The sequence below is a fragment of the Drosophila miranda genome, chromosome 3, assembly GCF_003369915.1.
Source record: "Drosophila miranda strain MSH22 chromosome 3, D.miranda_PacBio2.1, whole genome shotgun sequence".
In the NCBI taxonomy this organism is placed as follows: Eukaryota; Metazoa; Arthropoda; class Insecta; order Diptera; family Drosophilidae; genus Drosophila; species Drosophila miranda.
The window spans coordinates 667,837-695,691 of NC_046676.1; the positions used below are offsets into that span (position 1 = coordinate 667,837).

Genomic DNA, 27,855 nt, shown 5'->3' on the forward strand with positions numbered 1-27,855 from the left:
GACGGACGTTTCATATAAGAGGCAGCGATTTTTGCAGTCCATTTTATGTTAAATCGGATGTCTGGAATCGCTCTCCAACGCATTGCTATATCGTAATCTTTATATGCTTTGCAACGAAAGCAACTGATATAGAGTTGGTAAAAGACCTGTCTACATCATCGTCTATCGCTAACCCTTTTAGGGTTTCCGCCCAACCTCCTGAGAGGGATTTCTAGCTATCTTTGTTCCAGGTCTCAAAGAGTCCTCTTCAAAAACTCCCTCTCTTCACAAGTAAAGGTTTCTTCGGGAGTACCACAGGGAAGCCATCTAGGCCCCTTACTTTTCACACTCTTTATTAATGACTTGCCTTCGGTATTAACATACTCTCGAGTACTTATGTATACGTATGATGTTAAACCCTGCGTCCAGTATAAGGACATTTCATTTCATTCTCGCTTGCAATCCGATCTCAATAACTTTCAGGCATGGTGTTGTGCAAACTTTTTACACCTTAATGCCTCGAAATGCAAAGTTATGACATTTCATCGTTCTAGCCCCTTGTTGGCTCCTATGGCTATACTCTATGTGGTGGCTGTCCTGGTGGATGATCTTGGTGTTATGTTAGACCCCAAGTTAAAGTTTTCCGACACACATTTCTACCATGCTTAATAAGGCCATGGGCGTGTTTGGGTTTATAAAGAGGTGGTCAAAGGAATTTGACGATCCCTATATAACAAAGACTCTCTATACCTCGCTTGTTCGTCCGATCTTAGAATACGTCTCCTGCGTATCCTCAGTACAAAGTACACCAGGACCGTATAGAATCAGTACAGAAAAACTTTTTACTCTTTGCTCTGCCTGAACTGGGGGGCCTTAACTGGGATGCTCTAGTAGACTGCTATTAGCAAAACCTACCATACTTAGTTAACCGTAGAAAAATGCTTGGTGTGATTTTTATGGACAACTTGATCAGGGGTGACATAGACAACCCTTATCTGTTGAGCTGCATAAACTTCACGATTCCTATTAGACTTACTAGAAATTTTATACCGTTGTTCCTTCCCCTTTTTAAATCGAATTATTCCTTGCATTAACCGTTTAGGGTCTTATGCTCGGATTTTAACTCCCTCTACCACATTATATCCACCACTAATCCACTGCCAACCGTAAATAAAGCTAAGGGTGTTTTAGCGTTCATCAAGCGTTGGTCCAAGGAGTTTGACGACCCGTACGTTACGAAACAACTGTACATCTCGTTAGTACGTCCTATATTGGAGTATTGTTCTTGTGTGTGGAGCCCGCAGTAGAAAGAGCAATTTTTACTTGTTGCCCTTCGTAGCTTTAACTGGGACTCGAGTAGAATCTTGCCACCCTACCGGTCTAGGCTAAATCTTATTGACCTGTCGTCGTTGCACCATCGCAGAATATTCAATGGCATAATGTTCGTGCACAAGCTCCTTCTCGGGATTGTTGACTCCCAAACTCTCTTGGGTCAGATTGACTTGGCCGTCCCATCTAGACCTACCCGTACGTTTAGGCCTATCCGTTTACCCATATGTAGGTCTAATAATGCCGAACATGAACCTTTTCGGTTTTATGCCATAATTATAACTCCCTCTGCCTTACCCTATCCCCTGAACTGTCTCTTAAACTAATTGCATGCAATATTTATAATCACTTAAATTTAGCTAACTTTTAACTTCTCTTTTTGTAATTAAGTACCATTATTATCAGATAATTTGTTAATTTAATAAATAAAATAAAATAAAATAATTCTCTTCCTCCTATTAAATTACTAATACTTACACACTTTTCAAGTAATTGGTAATTGTAGTGGTATTTGTATTATGAATGCATGCTAGTTCTCTTAGTAAGTTTAGTGCTAATTTTCCTCGAATATTAGTCTAACAGCTATCTTTCCTGCATGCTCGCGTAACAGCCTTCTGCTGGTTTCAGACGGGCCACTTGACGGTTCAGTAATTGCATCGCCTCTTGGAAGATGCAGTCATTGCATGTCAACGTGCAAGGGAAAAGAGATTCATCAGCATATGGACATACAGTGCCACGAATTTAATCAGCCTCAGCATACAAACATTGTCGGCAACTATCTAGTGCTATCTACAATGCTTATTTTATTATTATTATTAATATTATAATCTTTTATTTTTATACCCGATACTCAAAATGAGTATTGGGGTATATTAGATTTGTGGCAAGGAAGGAATCGTTTCCGACCCCATAAAGTATATATATTTTTGATCAGCATCAATAGCCGAGTCGATTGAGCCCTGTCTGTCTGTCCGTCCGTCCGTCTGTCCGTCCCTATCAGCGCCTAGTGCTCAAAGACTATAAGAGCTAGAGCAACGATTTTTTGGATCCAGACTTCTGTGATATGTCACTGTTACGAAAATATTTCAAAACTTTGCCCCGTCCACTTCCGCCCCCACGAAGGGCGAAAATCTGTGGCATCCACAAATTCAAAGATACAAGAAAACTGAATCGCACCCCCTTCCGCCCCCGCAAAGGACGAAAATCTGGGGCATCCACAAATCTCAGAGACTATTAAGGCTAGAGTAACCTAATTTGATATTCACACTTCTGTTAGATCTCACATTAAAACGTATATCTCGAAATTTCGCCTCACCCCTTTCTGCCCCCACAAAGGACGAAAATCTGTTGCATCCACAATATTGCAGATTCGAGAAAACTAAAAACACACAATCATAGAAAATGACCATATCTATCCAGTTGCTGAATCTGGATCAGATCGGATCATTTTTATAGCCGAAAGGAACAAATCAATTTGCAGTGGCTACGCAGCTCCCGACGTCACGCTCAGACTGATTTTCTGTCTCTCTCGCACGCACTCTTTGTCGTGTCGTTTAATATTAGTGGCGTCTGCCGGAGGAGAGCCATACTGACCAAGTATCGGGTATAAATGTAGAGTTGCGGTCTCCGCAGCAACTCACAACGTTCCCCCTCGTTTTTATTACAGTTTATAACTTAAGCCAAGTACTTAAAGAGCTCCTCAAAACACTGTGTTTTATTATCACTTTGGAGTTTAACTGAAGGCGTTAAATTGGAGCAAGAAAACGTTCGACGGGTCCGTTAGTATTTTATAGATATTACATATATAATTTCCCTTTCTAATTTACTTTACAATGTTATAATTTTTGTTATATCTTATAATAAACTTGGCAAAACCCCTCTAGCTGAACCCTCCACGAGGGTGCCGGCTGGACAATGGACACTGCATTATCCCGGGCAAGGGTCTGTTCGGGGTAATGCAGTGTCTAAGGAGCTAAGGCAATGGTCCAGCGTCTTCCCGATCTAAAGTCGGTGGAACTGAACCAGGGCCATGGCAAGAGGTGCCTGCCGGTCAGGCATAAAACGCTAGGGGGTGGTCCATCCCAGGTGGTCCACCCGAAAAAAATTAAGCGGTGCGGACCTTCGGGCCAAACATGGAGGCTGGAAAGGAGAAAACAGGAGCAGGCTATATCAGTTGTAATACTACTGCCACAAAAACGGCGCGTTGCAGGGTGAGCCGCGTGGGTGCCGCTGTCGACACAGACTCGGACCCGGAGAGCGTGCTATCCATTAGCAAAACAGAAGAACAAAGCCTTCTCCGCTCGCCGGAACCAGGTACCAGCTCCCTGCGTAGGGAAGGGCCGATGCGTTCCAGGAAGGGGATGCAGGCAAAAGCTTAGAATAATACGGCCATCAAGTTACTGAGCCGCCTCCAAGGCAAGGCGGATATCTCCCAAGAGGAGAAATCCAAGCTAGCCAGGAGGGCCAATCGCAGTTTCTTGGGCTCAAACTCTTGAGCGAATCGCCTAGACGGAAAACTCCGCATAATGATACCAATCTCTTGCAACCTAATCCGATTGGTACGCCTGCCTCCCACCTTCATCCATCGGAAGCATTTGTTACTCCGTGTGGTCATGCCTCGCCGTTATCTGTAAATCCGCCAACGGTGGCTCCGGTGTTCTTTACACCGAGCAATGTGCTTCCTTCGAGCATCCAAGTTCCCAACAGCATCAATCCCATCCCTGCAGTTTCTGCTGCCGTCACTTCTGACGTGGTGAGTGCTCCTAGTGCGGGTGTGTTGGTTGCTGGTGATGTCTTGTCAATTCCTGCTCCAGCCGTTGCTGCCAATTCTTCTGCCCCAGGACCGAGATCTCTTTTAGGAGTGGCTCCACCATCTCGATCTCGCTCGGGACTTCAACTTAGAGCAGTGGTCCCTCGGAAAGCAATATTTGTTTCTCGTGTTATTCCTGAGGCTACAACGGAGGACGTTAAACAGCATCTTTCCTCTAAACTTAACGCTTCGCCTGATGATATAGTTGTGACTAAATTTACATTTAAACATAAGCGCAACATATCATTCTTTAAAATTCTTCTCCCTGATTCTTTACTATCCAATTTTCTAGAACCGTCAATATGGCCTGAGCATACAATTATGCATGAGTTCCTTCTCAAAGATTCGAGCTCGAATCCCAGAATTACCGAACCTGCTCCAAAAAACTGATGTACCATTTTTCCATGCATTATCAGAACGTTCGGAGTTTGCTGGGAAAATTGCGTCAAATTCATACTAATAGCGCGTCCTTTGATTTCGATGCCATCGCGTTTACCGAAACCTGGCTTAATTCCTCTGTCAATGATCATGAAATTTTCATTGATAGTTACACTATTTATAGAATGGACCGCCCATCTTTTGCAGGTGGGGTTCTGATTGCAGTCAAATCTGTTTTCTCATCTGAGTTATTCCCATTCAATAACATTCATGGAATTTAATTTGTTGCAGTCAAAGTTCATGTTGGCTCCGCAATTTTCTATTTAACCTGCTCTTACATTCCTCCCAGGTCTGATGCTGAGCTTTACTTACACCACCTCTCAGCAATTAATACTGTTGTTTCTGCATTAGGGTGCAATGATCGAATTATTGTCATGGGGGACTTTAACCCCCCATTTCATTCTTGGCTGCCTTGTGATGACGCTAACCTGTTGTTTCCCAATTGCCATAATGACTTTATCAATGGGCTAACGGATATTTCCCTTGTCCAAATTAATGCCGTTAAAAACATTAGGGGCAGACTTCTTGACCTCGTTTTTGTTAACGATGGTTCTCTTGCTACGGTATCCAGAGCAAGCCCAATATCACTCCCTGAAGATCCTTACCATCCAACTTTGTCGATATCCCTGGAGTATACACGATGTGGTGGTGCTGACAGTTCCATGGCTCCTTGTCACATAAATTGTTTTCGCAAAACAAACTTTATCGATTTAGATCTACATCTCTCGCGTGTTGATTGGTCGTTTCTTTATTCATTACCTAACATAGATGCAACTGTTAGCTCGTTTTATAGCTCTATTTACTCCGCCCTTAATACATTTGTTCCAGATATCACTGTACCCGTATCGTCCAAGCCTCCCTGGTTCTCAAAGTATTTGTCATACTTAAAAAACAATAAATCCCGGCTCTATAAAAAGTACCAGAAGTCGGGCTCCACGTCGGCCTTAGCTCTATACTCCTCCGCTCGCTCTCTGTTCCTTGCTGTTAATAGTCAGTGTTATAATCATTACCTTTCACAATGTAGTAGTAACTTTCGTAGTGATCCTAAAAAATTCTATTCGTTTGTTAACTCTAAGCGTAAGTCTTTTCCTCCGTCCCTTCATTACCAGAACAAAACAGAAGCTTCTGCTGTTGGTATTCCAAATTAATTCGCTACCTTTTTCCAAACAACGTACTCATCTCATATTTACAATGCATCCACTCCGTATCTATACCAGCTACCCCAAGCTAACAGCATTTTTCTGACCTTTTTCGAGGAAAGCGTTGTTCTGGAAGGTTTGTCATCTATGGACATATCGTTTTCTGCGGGTCCAGATAAGGTACCAAGTTGCATTTTAAAACACTGTGCCCAGTCCCTTTGCAAACCCTTGACCTTTCTCTTCAACCTCTCTTTGGAACAGTATTGTCTCCCTGTAATTTTGAATGAGTCCTACATCATTCCGCTTCACAAAAAAGGTTCAAGATCAAACATTGGAAACTATCGTGGTATCGCAAAGCTTTCCGCCATCCCGAAGCTTCTTGAGTTCCTGGTCACCCGGCAACCCGGCCAAGCTGGAGATGTTTCACAGGGTGCTCTTCCCCATTGTGCTGGACGACTCGGAAGAAGACCTGACCTGACAATTATAGTCAACCCGCCGTGTTAGGTGGAGTTAGCACCCTTGACACTAAGGGTGCAGCTCAACATACATAAGAGCATAGACAGAGCTTCTCATTGCCATGGAGCAAGGGCCCGCTGCCATAGCTTTAGTCCAGGAGCCGTGGATTGCGTCAGGAACTTCTGTGGCCGGACTAAAGTCCTCAAACTACAACCTTCTCTATTCAACATCGGTAAGCAGGAACAGAACCGCCTTACTCGTACGGATGGGAATCCATGCTCATACGGATGTCCTGACGGTAGTGATGCTGGAGAGTGAGGAAAAGCGCCTTATGGCAGCTTTCTGCTACATGGCACACGACAGGCCCGCAGCACCGGTAGAACTTAGGATTCTGGTGACAGAAGCCGGCACCAAAAATCTCCAACTTCTCATTGGCGCAGACGCCAACGCCCATCACAATGTGTGGGGAAGCCCCGTCAGCAATGACAAACGTGAGTCACTCCTAGACTTTATATTATCCACTAACTTAGACGTATCAAACGTGAGTCCGTTCTCTTTCGTAGTGATCAGACGCGTTTTTGTTTTGCGCTCCGCATTTTTCCCTTTTGTTTTGAATAAACAGTCGGTGTTTTCCTAAATAAATTCTAATTAAACTTCCTAACCAGACAACAATCTGGAAACCTATTCTATTACGCGAGTGCATGCCTTTTGATTTGTGTTAAAACATTATTTAACTTTTTATTTTTCGGCGTCGGCTTGTGCTTGTGCTTGTGTTTGTGTTGTTGCAGTGAGTGAGTACGCATTACATTGCATTGCAGTCCGCTCTCGTCTGGTAGCTTGTTGTTTTATCACTCTCTCGCTATCACCTCAACTTCAATAACTGTTCTTTCTCTCTCGCTCTTCAAACTTTCCGAGCAATAGCGCTCTCTGCTTAGTAGCTCTCGCTATAACCGCTCTCCACTCTGCTCTCTTTTTTTTTTACCAATTCCGCTTTGAGCGTTGTCTGGCACATTGGTCTGATACCAATTTGTTTTGCAAATAATAGTATATAAATAAATAATAAAATGGAATACGCTGTGGTCTGTGCCAAAAAAAGCTGTAAGAAGCAGATCACCCACGATCAGCCGAATGTCCCCTGCTGGCTCTGCGACAGCGTAGTGCACGCAAAATGCGCTGGATTTTCTGGCCTCGTGAGTGATGCTATAGCCAAACGTAATGGTCTAGTATCCTAGTGCCTATGTCACGACATGACTTTGTTGACGGCTTGCTTGACCTCATTGGGGATTTTGATTGGTCCGCTTTGTACTTGTGCACTGATGTCACAAAAGGCACAAACATTTTTTACAATGCTTGTTCGGAGCAGAACCCAGCCGATTAGCTGCTTGCCAAATAGCACCTAATTCTTGGCCCTCAGCCGCTTATTTTGTTTGTTACTTATGTCTATGTCACTCATTTGTTTGTTAAAGCTTTGCGCTTGCTTGCCCTGCTAAACGCTCTCTGCCAGCTCGCTCTTCGCTATCTCCGCTTTGCGTCTGCCTACCGACGTCGGCCGAGCGAAGCTGCGCTTAGCGATCGGAGCGGCAATGTAAAGGGCAGGCAAGCCACACTTGCAATTTGGATGTCACGCATTAAAGAACATATCGTAATTTTATTTCTGCGCCGAGTTTTATTTAATTCGAAATAATTAGTCGGCCGATTGGGGATAAAAAACATTATCTCCACAATGCTCTTGGCACATTTTTTGATTCTTGTGTCCCGCTTTCTTGTCCGATTAGATCTGGAAAACCCCCTTGGTTTACCAAAGAGTTATCCAGTCTAAAAAACTTAAAATCAAGACTTTATAAAAAATTTCAAGAAGTGGGCTCTCCTACTTCTTACTCTCGTTATGTAATACCTCGGTCAAACTTTTCAGTTCTTAATGCTCAATGCTATAAGAACTACCTATCTCGTTGCAGGATACGTTTTTCTCAGGACCCTAAACAGTTTTACTGCTTCGTAAACAGTAAGCGTAGAACGTCCGCACACCCATCTTCGCTATCATTTTGTAATACGTCGGCAAATAATGATCAGGCAATTGTCGATCTTTTTGCCCAGTTTTTCCAAACCACCTATTCTGAGGAAAGCTACTCTGGTCAACCGTACCCATACGGATTACCGAGGTCGAACGGCATTTTCAGTCCCTTGTTAAATGAATATTCCCTACTTCATGATCTTCGACTAGTTAAGCCGGTGTTTTCACCGGGTCCAGACGGGGTTCCAGGTTGTGTACTCAGGTACTGCGCCGAGGCTCTGTGTGGACCTTTGCTTAAACTATTCACCCTGTCCATTGATTCCTCTTGCTTCCCCCCAATCTGGAAGGAATCGTTTATAATTCCTCTCCATAAAAAAGGTAGCAAGTCTGAAGCAAAAAATTATAGAGGTATAGCAAAGTTATCCGCTATTCCCAAAATGTTTGAGAAGGTTTTAACTCCGCACTTGCAACATTTCTGCAAGTCACTTATATCTCCAACTCAGCATGGATTTATAAGGCGGCGATCAACCACCACGAGCTTGTTAGAGTTTACCTCTTTCATTATTAAAGGCTTTCAAGGTAACTTACAGACGGATGTTACTTACACCGACATTAGTAAAGCATTCGACTCTGTAAACCATTCCCTTTTAGCGCATAAACTTGACCTTTTAGGGCTTCCGCCCAACCTCCTGAGATGGATTTCTAGCTATCTTTGTTCTAGGTCTCAAAGAGTCCTCTTCAAAAACTCCCTCTCTTTACCAGTAAAGGTTTCTTCGGGAGTACCACAAGGCAGCCATCTAGGCCCCTTACTCTTCACACTCTTTATTAATGACTTGCCTTCAGTATTAACATACTCTCGAGTACTTATGTATGCGGATGATGTTAAACTCTGTGTCCAGTACAAGGACATCTCATTTCATTCTCGCTTGCAATCCGATCTCAATAACTTTCAGTCATGGTGTTGTGTAAACTTGTTACACCTTAATGCCTCGAAATGCAAAGTTATGACATTTCATCGTTCTAGCCCTTTGTTGGCTCCCTATACCCTATTTGGTGGTTCTCTTGAGAGAATTACCCTGGTGGATGATCTGGGTGTTATGTTAGACCCCAAGTTAAAGTTTTCCGAACACATTTCTACCATGGTAAATAAGGCCATGGGCGTGCTTGGGTTTATAAAGAGGTGGTCAAAGGAATTTGACGACCCCTATATAACAAAGACTCTCTATACCTCGCTTGTTCGTCCGATCTTAGAATACGGCTCCTGTGTATGGTGCCCTCAGTACAAAGTACACCAGGACCGTATAGAATCAGTACAGAAAAACTTTTTACTCTTTGCTCTGCGGGGCCTTAACTGGGATGCGGGTGTAAGACTCCCATCTTACTCTAGTAGACTACTATTAGTAAACCTCCCATCCTTAGTTGGTGTGATATTTATGCACAACTTGATCAGGGGTGACATAGACAGCCCTGATCTGTTGAGCCGCATAAACTTCACGATTCCTATTAGACTGACTAGAAATTTTATACCGTTGTTCCTTCCACTTTGTAGATCGAATTATTCCTTGCATGAACCGTTTAGGGTCTTATGCTCAGATTATAATTCCCTCTACCATATTATATCCAACACTTATTCTCTTCCTCTTATTAAATTATTAATCCTTACACACCTTTCTAGTAATTAGTAATTGTAGTGGTATTTGTATTTTGATTGCATGCTTAGTTTCTTAGTAAGTTTAGTGCTAATTTTCCTCGAATGTTAGTCTAATAGCTATCTTTCTTGCATGTTCGCGTTTGGTTTGGCTACGCACCGCGCGTCATGCGGCAGCGCCCCTCGGTCGGTTGGGCGGGAGGAGGGCTGCGTTTAGCCTGGGATCCGCGCGTAACAGCCTTCTGCTGGTGTCACACGGGCCACTTGACGGTGCAGTAACTGCATCGCCTCTTGAAAGATGCAGTCATTGCATGTCAACCTCCAAAGAAAACACACCTTCGTAGGTCCCACCTCGTCAAACGTGCTAGACCTAACTCTGGCTGGAGAGTACACGAAAGACCATCCTTCTCAGACCATAAGTACATTCAGTTCAAGTGCGAATTCAAACACTCTTCGAAGACAACAGTCTATAGAAACCTCCGGAAAACAAACTGGGTAAAGTTTAAAAAATCAGTTACTTCGAAGCTCGCGAGTCCGGTCTCGGTGAAATCTGCGGAGGATATAAAGAAGTCCGTAGAGACCCTATCCAAGGAGTTACTGGATGCCTACCACGTATCGTGCAACCCTTCAAGAACAAAGAAGAGGTCCAAACCACTCTGGGGGAACCGAGATCTTTCTCTCCAAAGGAACAACCTCAAGGAATTTTTTAAGATACAAACAAGCAAACGAAGGGATCGTCAATGAGGAATACAAAATCCTACTTAGGAGCTACAAGAAGGAAATACGTAAGGCACAAAGAAACTCGTGGAGCAACTTCTGCTCCAACATCGAGAAAGTACCTGAAACCGCAACTCCGGAAGCTGTTATCAAACAGCCCAAAGAGGTTATTACCCCATGGCTTTGTGCAATATACTCAGCATGTCTACGTACGGGCTATATCCCTATCCAATGGAGAACCTCGGGAGTTGTCTTCCTACCAAAGGCAGTGCAGCCGTGTTAGTCCCAAGGAGTTTAGAACGATAAGCCCTACATCCTTTCTTAAAAAAAAAATGGAAGAGATGTTGGATTTTCACTCGTTAGTTGTAGTCGAGTACAATCGAACGGGGCTCACTTAGGCACACCTCAGGGTGGTGTCCTGTCTCCCCACAGTGGAATATGGAAGTCGACGACCGCATCATGATGCAGGTGAAATAAGAGAGTGGGCGGAACAAGTAGGACCCAGTATCAACGCGGACAAAAGGACCTCATCCTCTTTACCAAGATGTACAAGGTGCCGATCCATTCTATCCAAAAATTGACCAAACTAGGCTGACCCCAAAAACACAGGTCAAACACATGAGCACAGTACTGGACAGAGAATTTTCGTGGAAAACCAGTGTAGTGGAAAGGGTGAAGAAGACCACCCTTGCAGTTTATGCATCTAAGAAAATGCTCAACCACATGGGGCCTGTCATTTAGATTCTATATATATTCTTGATCAGCATCAATAGCCGAGTCGATTGAGCCCTGTCTGTCTGTCCGTCTGTCCGTCCGTCCGTCTGTCCGTCCCTATCAGCGCCTAGTGCTCAAAGACTATAAAAGCTAGAGCAACGACGTTTTATGTCAGGACTTCTGTGATATGTCACTGCTACAAGTATATTTCAAAACTTTGCCCCGCCCCACTTCCGCCCCTATAAAGGGCGAAAATCTGTGGCATTGATGCTGATCAAGAATATATATACTTCCAATACCAATACTCATTTTGAGTATCGGGTATAATTAACTATAGCATGAGACACATCGTTCATATAAACGCATGGTGTGTCCAAGGCGATTGCATGAAACTGATTTGAGTCTTTCATAGTTATCTCAGAAAATGATTGAAAATCACGAGCTTTTATGGCGTTTTTTTAATTCGCGATCCTTTCCGGAACTAGTTTATCAACTCGATGCTTAATTAACTGCGATGTATTCACAAAACGTTGCATACCTTTAGTGGAGCTTGTTTTTTTTCGTTCATCGTTTACGACCAAAATGTGTACATGCATATCCGGCCAATGCTGGGCTGATGCAACTGGTTCAGCGACGGAGTCGCTGCCATCATCAAGAACTTCACGGTGCCATTGAACAAAACCACCAAATAAACTACGACATGCAGAACCACTACCTTGTCGAGCTAATGTCGTCAATTCTTCAGGAAGGGGAATACCATATAAACGTGCCAGGGAATATACTAGGCAAGCGTAATCAGCTGCGCTTGATGCAAGATCAGCAGCGGTAGGAAAATTGTTACGCGATGCAATATGTACTTTCCAAGAGAGTGAAGCTTCTTGAGAACCATTTACATGTGCTAGACGATGAACTCCTTTTAAACAGCGCATAAGACGAGAGTCGTCCTCGTAAAGCAATTCCTCATCATTAAGCCACATTCGATTGTGTTGAAATTTTTCTGAAGCAGTTGTTGTCTTCGCGCAAAGCTGCGGAAGCGCTATTTTAACTGTTTTTTTTTGTCGAGGTTGTGACACTGATCGCTCTAAGATGAAGTGTTTTGTAGAACTTTGGACACTTCATCCTCATCATATCTTCATCTATGGAAGGCGAACTATTTCTCGTTTGTGCCATACTAATTGAATCCTTAATGGGTAGAATTAATTCTTTATGACGTTTTCCCTAATATTTAATCCTTGCAATATTGACCGGAGCCTTACAAGTTACCGAACGCATTGTGATTATCTGAATATCTCATCTGAATTTGAATATCTCATCTCCAACTGTCCGGCTCTCTCAAGAGTTAGCGGGAAATAGCTGGGCGCCCCGGTGCTGGCATCTGGCTGCTGGCCTATGATAAAAACACCTCGATTCTCGAGGACTTTAAAACCACATAAACACTCCCGCGATGGTTCATACCCCCTATCCGGATAACTAAGGGCCATACTGGCCTATGCGTGGCCCCGTTGTGGGCCGTCCGGGTTAACCTAACCTAACCTAACATAAAAAACAGTTTATTAAACATACATAAAAGACCGTTCTAAAAAAACCGAAAAGAACAAATACATTTTTCATTACATTACAATTACAAAACACGTGTACGTTGCATCGGCGTCAAAAAGGTATTGAAGAAACAAAAAAAAACGAAAAAACGCGCATCCTTGCATATTTCTTGTTGCTTTTTTCGTGTTGCTTACCACTTTTTGTGGGACCGAAAAACTATTAAAACGTTTTTAATACTTACGTACTAACACGTTTCATACTATACCAGTATTAAGATTAATGGATTACACCTATTCGTTATAAATGACACCTGATACATGATGCAACATACATTGTGCTGGTGATTCAGATTTAAGAATATAATTTGGATTAATTTCTGCTTCTATGTGCATTCTTTAAAAGTAGCCACTTATCTGATACAAATTTCCTAATTTCCACGATCTATTGTAGAAAAATATAAAAATAACATACCGGTTTGGATATAATTTTGCATATTTTGTCTGCCATAATGATGCAAAAGATCCTCCTAGTTTTTTTATGTACCCGTGTAGAATGCAATCAGATTCTTTTTCGTCTGCATCAAAGTGCTGTTTTTGTTTAGCTTTCTTTTTTTGTTCGATCTTATCGGTCTCAATATTTACAGTTTCAAATACTGTTTCAGAGATTTCCTGCTGCCACCTAAAAATAAGAAGAAACGGAAACAAATAATCATTCAGATATATTTTGCAAATTTAATTTTAGTCCTCAGACCGACAAAATATTCTGCGAGTTGAAAGTATGTCAGGAGTTGTAAGCCCTTGTCAAAATATTTATTTATTTACTTTTATTTATTTATTAAATTAACAAATTATCTGTTAATAATGGTACTTAATTACAAAAGGCGGAAAAAGAGAAGTTAAAAGTCAGCTAAATTTAAGTGATTATAAATATTGCATGCAATTAGTTTAAGAGACAGTTCAGTGGATAGGGTATGGCAGAGGGAGTTATAATTATGGCATAAAACCCTAAAAGGTTCATGATCGGCATAATTAGACCTACATATGGGTAAACGGATAGGCCTAAAAGTACGGGTAGGTCAAGATGGAACGGCCAAGTCAATCTGACCCAAGAGAGTTTGGGAGTCAACAATCCCGAGAAGGAGCTTGTGCACGAACATTACGCCATTGCATATTCTGCGATGGTGCAACGATGGCTGGTCAATAAGATTTAGCCTAGACCGGTAGAGTGGCAAGATTCTACCCGAGTCCCAGTTAAAGTTACGAAGGGAAAAAATTAAAAATTGCTTTTGCACGGATTCAATAACAACCTGCTGCTCTTTATATTGGCTCCACACACAAGAACAATACTCCAATATATGACGTACTAACGAGATGTACAGCTGTTTCGTAACCTTGGACCAACGCTTGATGAACGCTAAAACACCCTAAGCTTTATTTACTGTTGCAGCTATATGGCTGTTAAAGCACATGCATCACGATGCATCTTATGATCAAAAAAGACTCCGAGGTCATTTGAACTCGAAATTCGCTCGAGGACATGATTTCCTAGAACATATGAGACAAAATGTTGAGCGCGACGGTAAAATGTCATAAGTTTGCATTTGGAAAGGTTCAGAAAAAGAAGATTAGTTGAACACCACAATAGTAGTTCACTTAGATCCAGTTGAAGGCGTGTGTGCAAATACCAATCAGAGTAAGACAGACAGATTTTAACTTCATCAGCATACATTAGTGTAGTTGAGTATGTCATAACTTGAGAAAGGTCATTCACAAATAAAATAAACAGAAGCGGACCCAGATGACTTCCCTGTGGCACACCTGAAGTAACATTAACAGTATTTGACAACACGTTAGAAAACAAAACACGTTGAGTACGGTTAGAGAGAAAGGACAAAATCCAATCTAGAAGGTTCGTTGGGAATCCTAATAAAGAGAGCTTGTGAATAAGCAGAGCATGGTTCACAGAATCGAATGCCTTGCTGAAGTCCGTAAAAACTACATCTGTAAACCAATTTGAAAACAACGGTGGATTAGGTTAGAAAACTCAAGAAGGTTAGTCGTTGAACGATGTCTGAAAAAACAGACAGATGTTTTGCAGCTTGTTGCGACAGATGTCAAGCTGCAACAAAGATGTTGCAGTTGCCGGGTGACCAGGAACTCGAGAAGCTTCGGGATGGCGGAAAGCTTTGCGATACCGCGATAGTTTTCAATGTTTGATCTTGAAGCGCAATGATGTAGGACTCATTCCAAATTACAGGGAGACAAGACTGTTCCAAAGAGAGGTTGAAGAGAAAGGTCAACGGTTTGCAAAGGGACTGGGCACAGTGTTTTAAAATGTAACTTGGTACCTTATCTGGACCCGCAGAAAACGATGTGTCCATAGATGACAAACCTTCCAGAACAACGCTTTCCTCGAAAATATGCAGAAAAATGCTGTTAGCGTGACGTAGCTGGTACGGATACGGAGTGGATGCGTTGTTAATATGAGACGAGTACGTTGTTTGGAAAAAGGTAGCGAATAAATTTGCAATACCAACAGCAGAAGCTTCTGTTTTGTTCTGGTAATAAATGGACGGAGGTAAAGCGTTTGACTTACGCTTAGAGTTAACGAACGAATAGAATTTTTGAGGATCAATACGAAAGTTACTACTACATTGTGAAAGGTAATGATTATAACACTGACTATTAACGGCAAGGAACAGAGAGCGAGCGGAGGAGTATAGAGCTAAGGCCGACGTGGAGCCCGACTTCTGGTACTTTTTATAGAGCCGGGATTTATTGTTTTTTAAGTATGACAAATACTTTGAGAACCAGGGAGGCTTGGACGATACGGGTACAGTGATATCTGGAACAAATGTATTAAGGGCGGAGTAAATAGAGCTATAAAACGAGCTAACAGTTGCATCTATGTTAGGTAATGAATAAAGAAACGACCAATCAACACGCGAGAGATGTAGATCTAAATCGATAAAGTTTGTTTTGCGAAAACAATTTATGTGACAAGGAGCCATGGTACTGTCAGCACCACCACATCGTGTACACTCCAGGGATATCGACAAAGTTGGATGGTAAGGATCTTCAGAGAATGATATTGGGCTTGATCTAGATACCGTAGCAAGAGAAGCATCGTTAACAAACATGAGGTCAAGAGGTCTGTCCCTAATGTTTTTAACGGCATTAATTTGGACAAGGGAAATATCCGTTAGCCCATTGATAAAGTTTTTATGGCACTTGGGAAACAACAGGTTAGCGTCATCGCTATGAATTGCTGAGTGGTGGTGTAAGTAAAGCTCAGCATCAGACCTGGGATGAATGTAAGAGCAAGTTAAATAGAAAAATGCCGAGCCAACACGAACTTTGACTGCAACAAATTCAATTCCATGGATTTTATTGAATGGGAATAACTCAGATGAGAAAACAGATTTGACTGCAATCAGAACCCCACCTGCAAAAGATGGGCGGTCGATTCTATAAATAGTGTAACTATCAATGAAAATTTCATGATCATTGATAGAAGAGTTAAGCCAGGTTTCGGTAAACGCGATGGCATCGAAGTTCGTTAGTTCTATTGTGCAAACCAGTCTTCAGATATCAGTACACATATTTGGAAAGCCCATAAATTGTTCAGATGAACACTGAGTACTTCTTGCATACTTCTTGACTCCAGTCAGAATATTCTTGGCCTTTTGCTTCAAAAAGATCGCCAGGCGCCTTACGGGCGCACTCAAAGGCGAAGATGAAAAAACTAGCAGCAACCACTCACGGAAAGTGAGTATAAAACTTTCCCAAAATCAAATTCAAACGTTTTCGAAATTGAAAAATATATTGTCCTCGAGGAAGTTTTATTAACGTACCCCGACTTAAAAAAACCATTCGACCTAACCACAGATGCTCTGGATATGGTTTAGGAGCCGTGTCCCAGAATGGCCGACCCATTTCTATGATTTCTGGTACATTACACGCTAATGAGCTAAATTGTGCAACAAACGAACGAAAGCTTTTCGCCATGGAATGGTCTTTAAAGAAACTTGATTGGGCTAAGAACTAAAAAATTTAACCGAAAACCAACCATTAAAGTTCTCAGTATGCGCCAAAAATCCTAACGCCAAGATAAAACGCTAGAGTGCAAACGTTGTAAGAGCATCTGGATAAGATAACTGCTGACACGATTTTTCACAACGCAGGTAAAGGAAAATCCCAAGCGGTGCCACAACGTGCCGTATCCGGCCTAAGTGCGACGGGCTCCTAGCGAGCTTGGTAGCCGCCTCTACCTAACCTAACCATTGACCAAACTAAGCTGACCGCAAAACCACCGGTCAAATACCTAGGCACAGTACTGGACAGCAAGCTGGCATGGAAACCCAAAGTAGTGGAAAGGGTGAAGAAGACCTGCTCTAATGCACTGGATTTTCATCTCGGTGGTGCGACAAACTCTGCTGTATGGAGCCTTAGTGTGGCAAGCTACCGAAATACCATACGCTTATGGAAAAGACTCAGCGACAGGCTATGTTCTGTATTACACGGGAGCTGAGGTCAACCCCAACAAAAGCACTCGAAACTGTACTTGGAATAGACTCCCTGGATATTCACACTCGACTGATTGCGGAAGAGGCAGCACAGCGCTTAATTGCATCAGGAAACATGTCGGCACAAGGATACGGGCATAGTTCAATCGGCAGGGATATGACAAGATCTATTAATTATATGACCCCCCCAAACTTTCAGCGACGTCAAAACAATTTCATCTCTGGGACCCGAAGACTAGAAAATGAGAAAGGGACCAAGCTGAGCGCCTCAACATATATACGGAGGGCTCCAAGATTGACGGAGTAGTCCTGAGATAAGGCTGTCGTATAAGCTACCAGACCGATGCAGCATATTCCAGGCAGAAGCTTTTGCCGATAGATAGATAGACAGATAAGCAGCAGAGGTCGCGAAGATTACAGACCGAGCACACGATGCGGTCAATCCGCCGACAGCCAATTAGATATGACCAATTCGCAATTAGATCCATGCAGGCGTCCGCGGTCAGTTCCAGAAGTATCTTGGCGAGCAGGGAGGCACTAGACACCCTAAGCACGACAGAGTCAGTGCGGATCTATTGGGGTCCCAGCCACCAAGGCATCGAAGGAAACGAGGCGGCGGACGTATTATCTAAGGAAGGCGTCGGGCTGGCGAATCGGAGAGCCGAGGATGGAGAAGTAGGCCAGATCACTAACCGAAAGTAGGTGGAGGAGTACCACCACCTGCAGAACCTCGAAAATCATGTGCAAAAAACGCAATGGGAAACTCAGCCACTACCTACTGCACCTACCACGAAAGGACTTCAGATTGTTATTGGGAATACTAACAGGTCACTGTCTGGCTGCGGCACATGCAACCAAGCTAGGCATCACCAAAAGAGGCAGTTGTAGGAAATGTGATGAACCTGGGTTATTCGAAACGAAACCCTGGAACATCTCATCTGCAACTGTTCGGCTCTCAAGGGAAAGGGGGAAATACCTGGGCGCCCAGTGCTGGCATCGCTGGAAGATGCTTCCAAGATGACGCCACAGGAACTGCTGGCCTATGATAAAAACACCTCAACTCTCGAGGCCTTTAAAACCGCATAAACACTCCCGCGATGGGTCAAACCCCCCCTATCCGGACAATTAAGGGCCCCGCTGAGCACCGTCCGGTTTAACCTAACCTAAGCTAATGTAGGTCTATCTTTCGTAGTGATCAGACGTGTTTTTGTTTTGCGCTCCGCATTTTTTCCTTTTGTTTTGAATAAACAGCCGGTGTTTTCCTAACTAAATTCTAAATTTACTTCCTAACCAGACAACAATCTGGAAACCTATTCTATTACGCGAGTGCATGCCTTTTGATTTGTGTTAAAACATTAATTAACTTTTTATTTTTCGGCGTCGGCTTGTGCTTGTGCTTGTGTTTGTGTTGTTGCAGTGAGTGAGTACGCATTACATTGCATTGCAGTCCGCTCTCGTCTGGTAGCTTTTGTTGTTTTATCACTCTCTCGCTATCACCTCAACTTCAATAACTGTTCTTTCTCTCTCGCTCTTTAAACTTTCTGAGCAATAGCGCTCTCTGCTTAGTAGCTCTCGCTATAACCGCTCTCCACTCTGCTCTCTTTTTTTTACCAATTCCGCTTTGAGCGTTGTCTGGCACATTGGTCTGATACCAATTTGTTTTGCAAATAATAGTATATATATAAATAAATAATAAAATAAAATGGAATACGCTGTGGTCTGTGCCAAAAAAAGCTGTAAGAAGCAGATCACCCACGATCAGCCGAATGTCCCCTGCTGGCTCTGCGACAGCGTAGTGCACGCAAAATGCGCTGGATTTTCTGGCCTCGTGAGTGATGCTATAGCCAAACGTAATGGCTTGCATTACAGTTGCGAGGCATGCCGTGCGGTGGAGAAAGACATGGTGGCTTTCATGAGGCAGACGCGGAGTGGCTTTAAGGAGCTGACCGTTGGTTTTAAAAACCAATACGATCGGCTCCTAGCCATGGAGGCTCAGTTTAGCGGTTTAAAACTGCTGAATGAGTCTCCGAGGCGCAAAAAGGTCACTCCGCGGGATCTGCAATTGCCAACCGTCACTCAGCCGTGCGCCGCCGAAAAACTGACTCCGACCACTCCAAGTGTGCAGCAGTTGATCTCGTTTGCCACTCCAAGGGCAACGACAGCTGCTGGCGACGCAGATTCGGTAGCCGAATTCATCGCCTCGGAGAATGTGCAGCCAAGTACGTCTGCAGCGTCCGTGTCCGTGGTGTCCGCAAGTTCGCTAGTTGTCCCGTCTATACCGATCCCACCAGTAAATAGACGTTCCGGACCTCCGGATATTGCCACCACAGGTACTAGGCCTGTGGTGACTAAACCACTGGTGGGAGTCCCACCAAAACGACAAGTTTTTGTTTCACGGCTGGCCCCTGACCTCACATCTAATGATGTAATTGCTTTTATTCAAAGCAAAATAAAAGCCGTGGGTTTAAAGGTGGAGAAATTTAACTTCTCTTATGCCAGGGAGATAGCCTCGTTTAAGATAAGCATCTCCCCAACTCAATTTGACACCATTTGCTCCGCCAAATTTTGGCCGGAGCATTTGGTGGTGAAGGAGTTTAAGGCTAAGAAGAAGAATAGGCCCCCCATATCCCTTCCAAACCTTTCCAGTGTGCCACCCTCAACCTCAACCTCAACTTCCTCTTCCTCAACTTCCCGTCTTGCTTCCACCTTTCCAAAAAACTAACTTCTCTTTTAGTAACCTATCAGAATGTAAGAGGCTTGCGTAGTAAGCTCAGCATTCTTTTCCGGGATAGTGTTGCATTTGCTTCCCACGTTATTGTGTTTACTGAAACCTGGTTAAAGCCGGACATTCTTAGTTCCGAGGTTTTGGCAGGTCGGTACACAACTTTTAGAAAGGACCGTTCGTCTCGACGGGCAGGGGGGGTTCTAATTGCAGTGGACTCTTACTTCACGTCGGAACACTTCACAGTCCAAGTTCAACAGGAACTGGAATTCCTGTGTGTAAAACTGATTCTTCCCGCTTTCGCTATATTCATTACTTGCTCGTATATCCCACCTTCTTCGGATATTTCAATTTATGAGCAGCACTTGTCCGCTTTAACCGCTGTTTCTTCCTCGCTATCTGATAAAGATCGTATGATAGTTCTTGGTGACTTCAACTTGCCAGGAACTGTTTGGTCTTCGGTAAACGAGTCTAGTATCCTAGTGCCCATGTCACGACATGACTTTGTTGACGGCTTGCTTGACCTATCCCTGTCTCAAGTCAACCATGTGAATAATTCCTTGGGTCGATTGCTTGATCTGTGCTTTGTATCGGATCCGACCATAGTGTTGTTAACCCGAGCCCTTCCGCTCACTATACCTGAAGACGCCTACCACCCTACTTTCGAGGTGTCGCTAGATATAGGACCAACTGTATTGGATCGGTCGAGTAGGCTGCCCGAACGTGTCCGCTGCTTTCGTAAAGCCGAGATTGCGAAGCTTAATAACCTCATTAGGGATTTTGATTGGTCCGCTTTGTACTTGTGCACTGATATCATAAAAGGCACAAACATTTTTTACAATGCTCTTGGCACATTTTTCGATTCTTGTGTCCCGCTTTCTTGTCCGACTAGATCTGGAAAACCCCCTTGTTTTACCAAAGAGTTATCCAGTCTAAAAAACTTAAAATCAAGACTTTATAAAAAATTTCAAGAAGTGGGTTCTCCTACTTCTCACTCTCGCTATGTATTAGCTCGGTCAAACTTTTCAGTTCTTAATGCTCAATGCTATAAGAACTACCTATCTCGAGTCAGGATACGTTTTTCTCAGGACCCTAAACAGTTTTACAGCTTCGTAAACAGTAAGCGTAGAACGTCCGCACACCCATCCTCGCTATCATTTTGTAATACGTCGGCAAATAATGATCAGGCAATTGCCGATCTTTTTGCCCAATTCTTCCAAACCACCTATTCTGACGAAAGCTACTCTGGTCATCCGTACCCATACGGTTTACCGAGGTCGAACGGCATTTTCAGTCCCTTGTTAAATGAATGTTCCCTACTTCATGATCTTCGACTAGTTAAGCCGGTGTTTTCACCGGGTCCAGACGGGGTTCCAGGTTGTGTACTCAGGTACTGCGCCGAGGCTCTGTGTGGACCTTTGCTTAAACTATTCACCCTATCCATTGATTCTTCTTGCTTCCCCCCGATCTGGAAGGAATCGTTTATAATTCCTCTCCATAAAAAAGGTAGCAAGTCTGATGCAAAAAATTATAGAGGTATAGCAAAGTTATCCGCTATTCCTAAAATGTTTGAGAGGGTTTTAACTCCGCACTTGCAACATCTCTGCAAGTCACTTATATCTCCAACTCAGCATGGATTTATAAGGCGGCGATCAACCACCACGAACTTGTTAGAGTTTACCTCTTTCATTATTAAAGGCTTTCAAGGTAACTTACAGACGGATGTTATTTACACCGACTTTAGTAAAGCATTCGACTCTGTAAACCATTCCCTTTTAGCGCATAAACTTGACCTTTTAGGGTTTCCGCCCAACCTCCTGAGATGGATTTCTAGCTATCTTTGTTCTAGGTCTCAAAGAGTCCTCTTCAAAAACTCCCTCTCTTTACCAGTAAAGGTTTCTTCGGGAGTACCACAAGGCAGCCATCTAGGCCCCTTACTCTTCACACTCTTTATTAATGACTTGCCTTCAGTATTAACATACTCTCGAGTACTTATGTATGCGGATGATGTTAAACTCTGTGTCCAGTACAAGGACATCTCATTTCATTCTCGCTTGCAATCCGATCTCAATAACTTTCAGTCATGGTGTTGTGCAAACCTGTTACACCTAATGCCTCGAAATGCAAAGTTATGACATTTCATCGTTCTAGCCCTTTGTTGGCTCCTTACACCCTATTTGGTGGTTCTCTTGAGAGAATTACCCTGGTGGATGATCTGGGTGTTATGTTAGACCCCAAGTTAAAGTTTTCCGAACACATTTCTACCATAGTAAATAAGGCCATGAGCGTGCTTGGGTTTATAAAGAGGTGGTCAAAGGAATTTGACGACCCCTATATAAAAAAGACTCTCTATACCTCGCTTGTTCGTCCGATCTTAGAATACGGCTCCTGTGTATGGTGCCCTCAGTACAAAGTACACCAGGACCGTATAGAATCAGTACAGAAAAACTTTTTACTCTTTGCTCTGCGGGGCCTTAACTGGGATGCGGGTGTAAGACTCCCATCTTACTCTAGTAGACTACTATTAGTAAACCTCCCATCCTTAGTTAACCGTAGAAAAATGCTTGGTGTGATATTTATGCACAACTTGATCAGGGGTGACATAGACAGCCCTGATCTGTTGAGCCGCATAAACTTCACGATTCCTATTAGACTGACTAGAAATTTTATACCGTTGTTCCTTCCACTTTGTAGATCGAATTATTCCTTGCATGAACCGTTTAGGGTCTTATGCTCGGATTATAATTCCCTCTACCATATTATATCCACCACTAATTCTCTTCCTCTTATTAAATTATTAATCCTTACACACCTTTCTATTAATCAGTAACTGTAGTGGTAGTTGTACTTTGATTGCATGCTTAGTTTCTTAGTAAGTTTAGTACTAATTTTCCTCGAATGTTAGTCTAATAGCTATCTTTCTTGCATGTTCGCGTTTGGTTCGGCTACGCACCGCGCGTCATGCGGCAGCGCCCCTCGGTCGGTTGGGCGGGAGGAGGGCTGCGTTTTGCCTGGGATCCGCGCGTAACAGCCTTCTGCTGGTGTCACACGGGCCACTTGACGGTGCAGTAACTGCATCGCCTCTTGAAAGATGCAGTCATTGCATGTCAACGTCCACACTATATAGACATCGGTGAAATGTCTGTTAAGAAGGGCGAACCCAAATTTTGTAACCTCCTTCTACTAAGAGCTGGACAGAAGCCGAACAGAATTTCCTTTGTCTTCTTCTCTGCTTCGTCTCTGCAGCTACGGAAAAAGTCAAGCCACCCATCCTGTTTGCTTGTGCATATTAGCCAAAGCCCTGTGAGGGTTGCGCGGCACCTTTTTTTGCCAAGTTTGCAGATCTCAGAGGTGCGCTTCCTGTCTATGGTCGGCCATGTTTGCCTAGATATGCGACATCGTGGCACTAATTGCCACCTATTGTCTATTAGTCGCTTGTCTTGCTCTTTTATGATAAGCTTACAGGTTTCCATTGGCATACGAATATACTTGGAGAAGGGGGATTGTAGTGCCAGATCGGGCCACCTCGAACGTTATACAGTTGCCTGGTTAAAGTACCAGATATGGCCAACTTGTCTGCTATACAGTTGGCCTCAATGTCCTAGTGGCCCGGGACCCATATAAGGCTAATAGCAAATTGCTGAGCCATCTCGTGAAGAGATTTGCTGCAGTCTATCACGTTGGCCAAGTTAAAGGACATGAACTGCTGCTCGGACCTCCTACGACAATTTTGACCAGCTCCGATTTATCAGTGAAGAGGTTTATTCCTCTGAAAGCATAACATGGCGCTTAGCGCATCATTTCATGTGGTGCGAAGAGCTCCACTGATGCAAGGGCGTCAGTTAGCTTAACTTTGCCCAGCTGATTGGTGATTGTCCTTTTCGATAGGGAAGGCCACCACACTGTAACTCCGTAAAGTAGTATAGGTCTGACTATAGCCAGATATATATTGGACTATGCTTGGGTTCGTGCCCCACTCTAAGCCAATAGCTTTTTTGTAAGTCTAGAGAGATGTCATTGCCTTTTTATACCCGATACTCAAAATGAGTATTGGGGTATATTAGATTTGTGGTGAAAATGGATGTGTGTAACGTCCAGAAGGAATCGTTTCCGACCCCATAAAGTATATATATTCTTGATCAGCATCAATAGCCGAGTCGACTGAGCCATGTCTGTCTGTCCGTCCGTCCGTCTGTCCGTCTGTCCGTCCCCTTCAGCGCCTATTGCTCAAAGACTATAAAAGCTAGTGCAACGATGTTTTGGATCCAGATTTCTGTGATATGTCACTGCTACAAGAATATTTCAAAACTTCGCCCTGCCCACTTCCGCCCCCACAAAGGACGAAAATCTGTGGCATCCACAATTTTAAAGATACGAGAAAACCAAAAACGCAGAATCGTAGAGAATGACCATATCTTTTAGAATTGCAGAATCTGAATTGGATCGTATTATTATTATAGCCAGCATCAAGAAAACAATTTCCTTTTTTCTCGCCCTGTGTCTCTCTAACACACACGTAGCATAGCCGGCTTTGCTTAGAGTAACACATTAGCGCCTAGATCTCAGAGACTATAAAAGCTAGAGCAACCAAATTTGGTATCCACACTCCTAATATATCGGACCGAGACGAGTTTGTTTCAAAATTTCACCACACCCCCTTCCGCCCGCGCAAAGGACGAAAATCTGGGGATATTCACAAATCTCAGAGACTATACACGATAGAGTAACCAAATTTGGTATCCGCACTCCTGTTAGCTCTCACCATAAAAAGTATTTCTCAAAATTTCGCCCCACCCCATTCCGCCCCCACAAAGGACGAAAATCTGTTGCATCCACAATATTGAGGATACGAGAAAACTAAAAACGCAGAATCATACATAATAACCATATCTATCAGATTGCTGAATCTGGATCAGATCGGATCATTTTTATAGCCAAAAGGAACAAATCAATTTGCAGTGGCTACGCAGTGCCCGACGTCACGCTCAGACTGATTTTCTGTCTCTCTCGCACACACTCTTTGTCGTGTCGTTTAATATTAGCGGCGTCTGCCGGAGAAGAGCCATACTGACTAAGTATCGGGTATAAATGTAGAGTTGCGGTATCCGCAGCAACTCACAACGTTCCCCCTCGTTCACTCTGTCTTTGACATTCAAGTTCCAATTAATCTTTTTGTCAATTACCAACCCTTAGTAACTGGCACTGTCGCTGAAGGAGAGCCTGCATCCATTTAGTATTGGGGTGTTGAGGGGCGGGACGTTGTATTTATTTGTGAATAACACGAGTTCCGTTTTCAAAGGATTTACTCACAGTCCGCGCGATTCTATGATTGCATCCGGACAATCGAGCAAGTTTTGCGATCATTAAGTCGCAGAGTGTTTTGGGGGCATTTCCCCGAGAAGATAATTGCAACGTCGTCCGCGTATGCCACTGCTTTACAGCCCCCCCCTTCCAGATCGCATAGAATCTTATTGACTACCGTGTTCCACAGAAAAGGAGAGGGAGGGTGCCACCTTGAGGGGTGCCTCTGTTCACATACCTTGTCTAGGCGAACGAGGATCAATAAGGATCATCAAGTGGCAGTCCACCCCCAGCTGAGTCAGGGCTTCCGTAATGGCTCCCTTGACGTTACTAAAGGCTCCCTCGATATCGAGAAAAGTTATTAATGTGTATTCTTTGAGATGCAGAGACTTTCCTACACTTGAGATTATTTTATGAAATGCCGTTTCCGTGGATTTTCCTTTCCGGTAGGCATGTTGTGCACTTGTATGCAGCTGAAGACTTATGGTTGTCCTCAGTTGTAACCCGATAAGTCTCTTAAAAGTTTTGATTAGAAAAGACGATAAACTGATTAGTCTAAAGTCTTTTGGGGTTGAGTGTGAGGCTTTCCCTGCTTTAGCGATGAAGACTATCCTAGCCTTAAGCCAAGCTTGTGGTATTGTACATACTGCCAGTATCTTCATGAAGATACATTGTAAGCGTAGAACGTCCGCACACCCATCCCCGCTATCATTTTGTAATACGTCGGCAAATAATGATCAGGCAATTGCCGATCTTTTTGCCCAATTCTTCCAAACCACCTATTCTGAGGAAAGCTACTCTGGTCATCCGTACCCATACGGTTTACCGAGGTCGAACGGCATTTTCAGTCCCTTGTTAAATGAATGTTCTTTACTTCATGATCTTCGACTAGTTAAGCCGGTGTTTTCACCGGGTCCAGACGGGGTTCCAGGTTGTGTACTCAGGTACTGCGCCGAGGCTCTGTGTGGACCTTTGCTTAAACTATTCACCCTGTCCATTGATTCTTCTTGTTTCCCCCCAATCTGGAAGGAATCGTTTATAATTCCTCTCCATAAAAAAGGTAGCAAGTCTGATGCAAAAAATTATAGAGGTATAGCAAAGTTATCCGCTATTCCCAAAATGTTTGAGAAGGTTTTAACTCCGCACTTGCAACATCTCTGCAAGTCACTTATATCTCCAACTCAGCATGGATTTATAAGGCGGCGATCAACCACCACGAACTTGTTAGAGTTTACCTCTTTCATTATTAAAGGCTTTCAATGTAACTTACAGACGGATGTTACTTACACCGACATTAGTAATTTGTTCCAGGTCTCAAAGAGTCCCCTTCAAAAACTCCCTCTCTTCACCAGTAAAGGTTTCTTCGGGAGTACCACAGGGCAGCCATCTAGGCCCCTTACTCTTCACACTCTTTATTAATGAATTGCCTTCGAAATTAACATACTCTCGAGTACTTATGTATGCGGATGATGTTAGACTGTGTGTCCAGTATAAGGACATTTTATTTCATTCTCGCTTGCAATCCAATCTCAATAACTTTCAGTCATGGTGTTGTGCAAACTTGTTACACCTTAATGCCTCGACTTGCAAAGTTATGACATTTCACCGTTCTAGCCCCTTGTTGGCTCCCTATACCCTATTTGGTGGTTCTCTTGAAAGAATTACCCTGGTGGATGATCTTGGTGTTATGTTAGACCCCAAGTTAAAGTTTTCCGAACACATTTCTACCATGGTAAATAAGGCCATGGGCGTGCTTGGGTTTATAAAGAGGTGGTCAAAAGAATTTGACGACCCCTATATAACAAAGACTCTCTATACCTCGCTTGTTCGTCCGATCTTAGAATACGGCTCCTGTGTATGGTGCCCTCGGTACAAAGTACACCAGGACCGTATAGAATCAGTACAGAAAAACTTTTTACTCTTTGCTCTGCGGGGCCTTAACTGGGATGCGGGTGTAAGACTCCCATCTTACTCTAGTAGACTACTATTAGTAAACCTCCCATCCTTAGTTAACCGTAGAAAAATGCTTGGAGTGATTTTTATGCACAACTTGATCAGGGGTGGCATAGACAGCTGTTGAGCTGCATAATTTTCACGATTCACTATTAGACTTACTAGAAATTTTATACCGTTGTTCCTTGTAGTGGTATTTGTTTTCTGAATGCATGCCTAGTTCTCTTAGTAAGTTTAGTGCTAATTTTCCTCGAATATTAGTCTAACAGCTAGCTTTCCTGCATGCTCGTGTAACAGCCTTCTGCTGGTTTCAGAAGGGCCACTTGACGGTGCAGTAATTGCACCTCCTCTTGCAAGATGCAGTCATTGCATGTCAACGTCCAGAAAGAGGTTAGACGAAACTGACCGACGTTTTACAAATCCGTGCTGTGATTCTGATAACAGGGAACTACAAAACTGTTGGAGCTAAGAAGTAATAGTTTTTTCGAAGAGTTTAGGAATGACAGATTATTTGGAGATACATTTTTTTTATAAACCTTTTAATGGTTGGAAATTATGGGTACCAAATCTGGACC

General features: G+C 43.2%; 1 protein-coding gene and 1 pseudogene across 2 annotated transcripts in view; both read right to left on the reverse strand.

The window, feature by feature from the left end:
- Nucleotides 1-27,855, reverse strand: part of LOC117188156 (G protein-coupled receptor kinase 1) — a 316,657-nt gene that overhangs the window by 41,556 nt on the left and 247,246 nt on the right. For both annotated transcript variants that reach the window (XM_033391573.1, XM_033391572.1), the window contains one exon: nt 13,251-13,457. In XM_033391573.1, the coding sequence (XP_033247464.1) occupies nt 13,251-13,457 (207 nt within the window). The remainder of the gene's footprint in view (nt 1-13,250; nt 13,458-27,855) is intronic.
- Nucleotides 11,508-12,534, reverse strand: LOC117188228 (annotated as a pseudogene).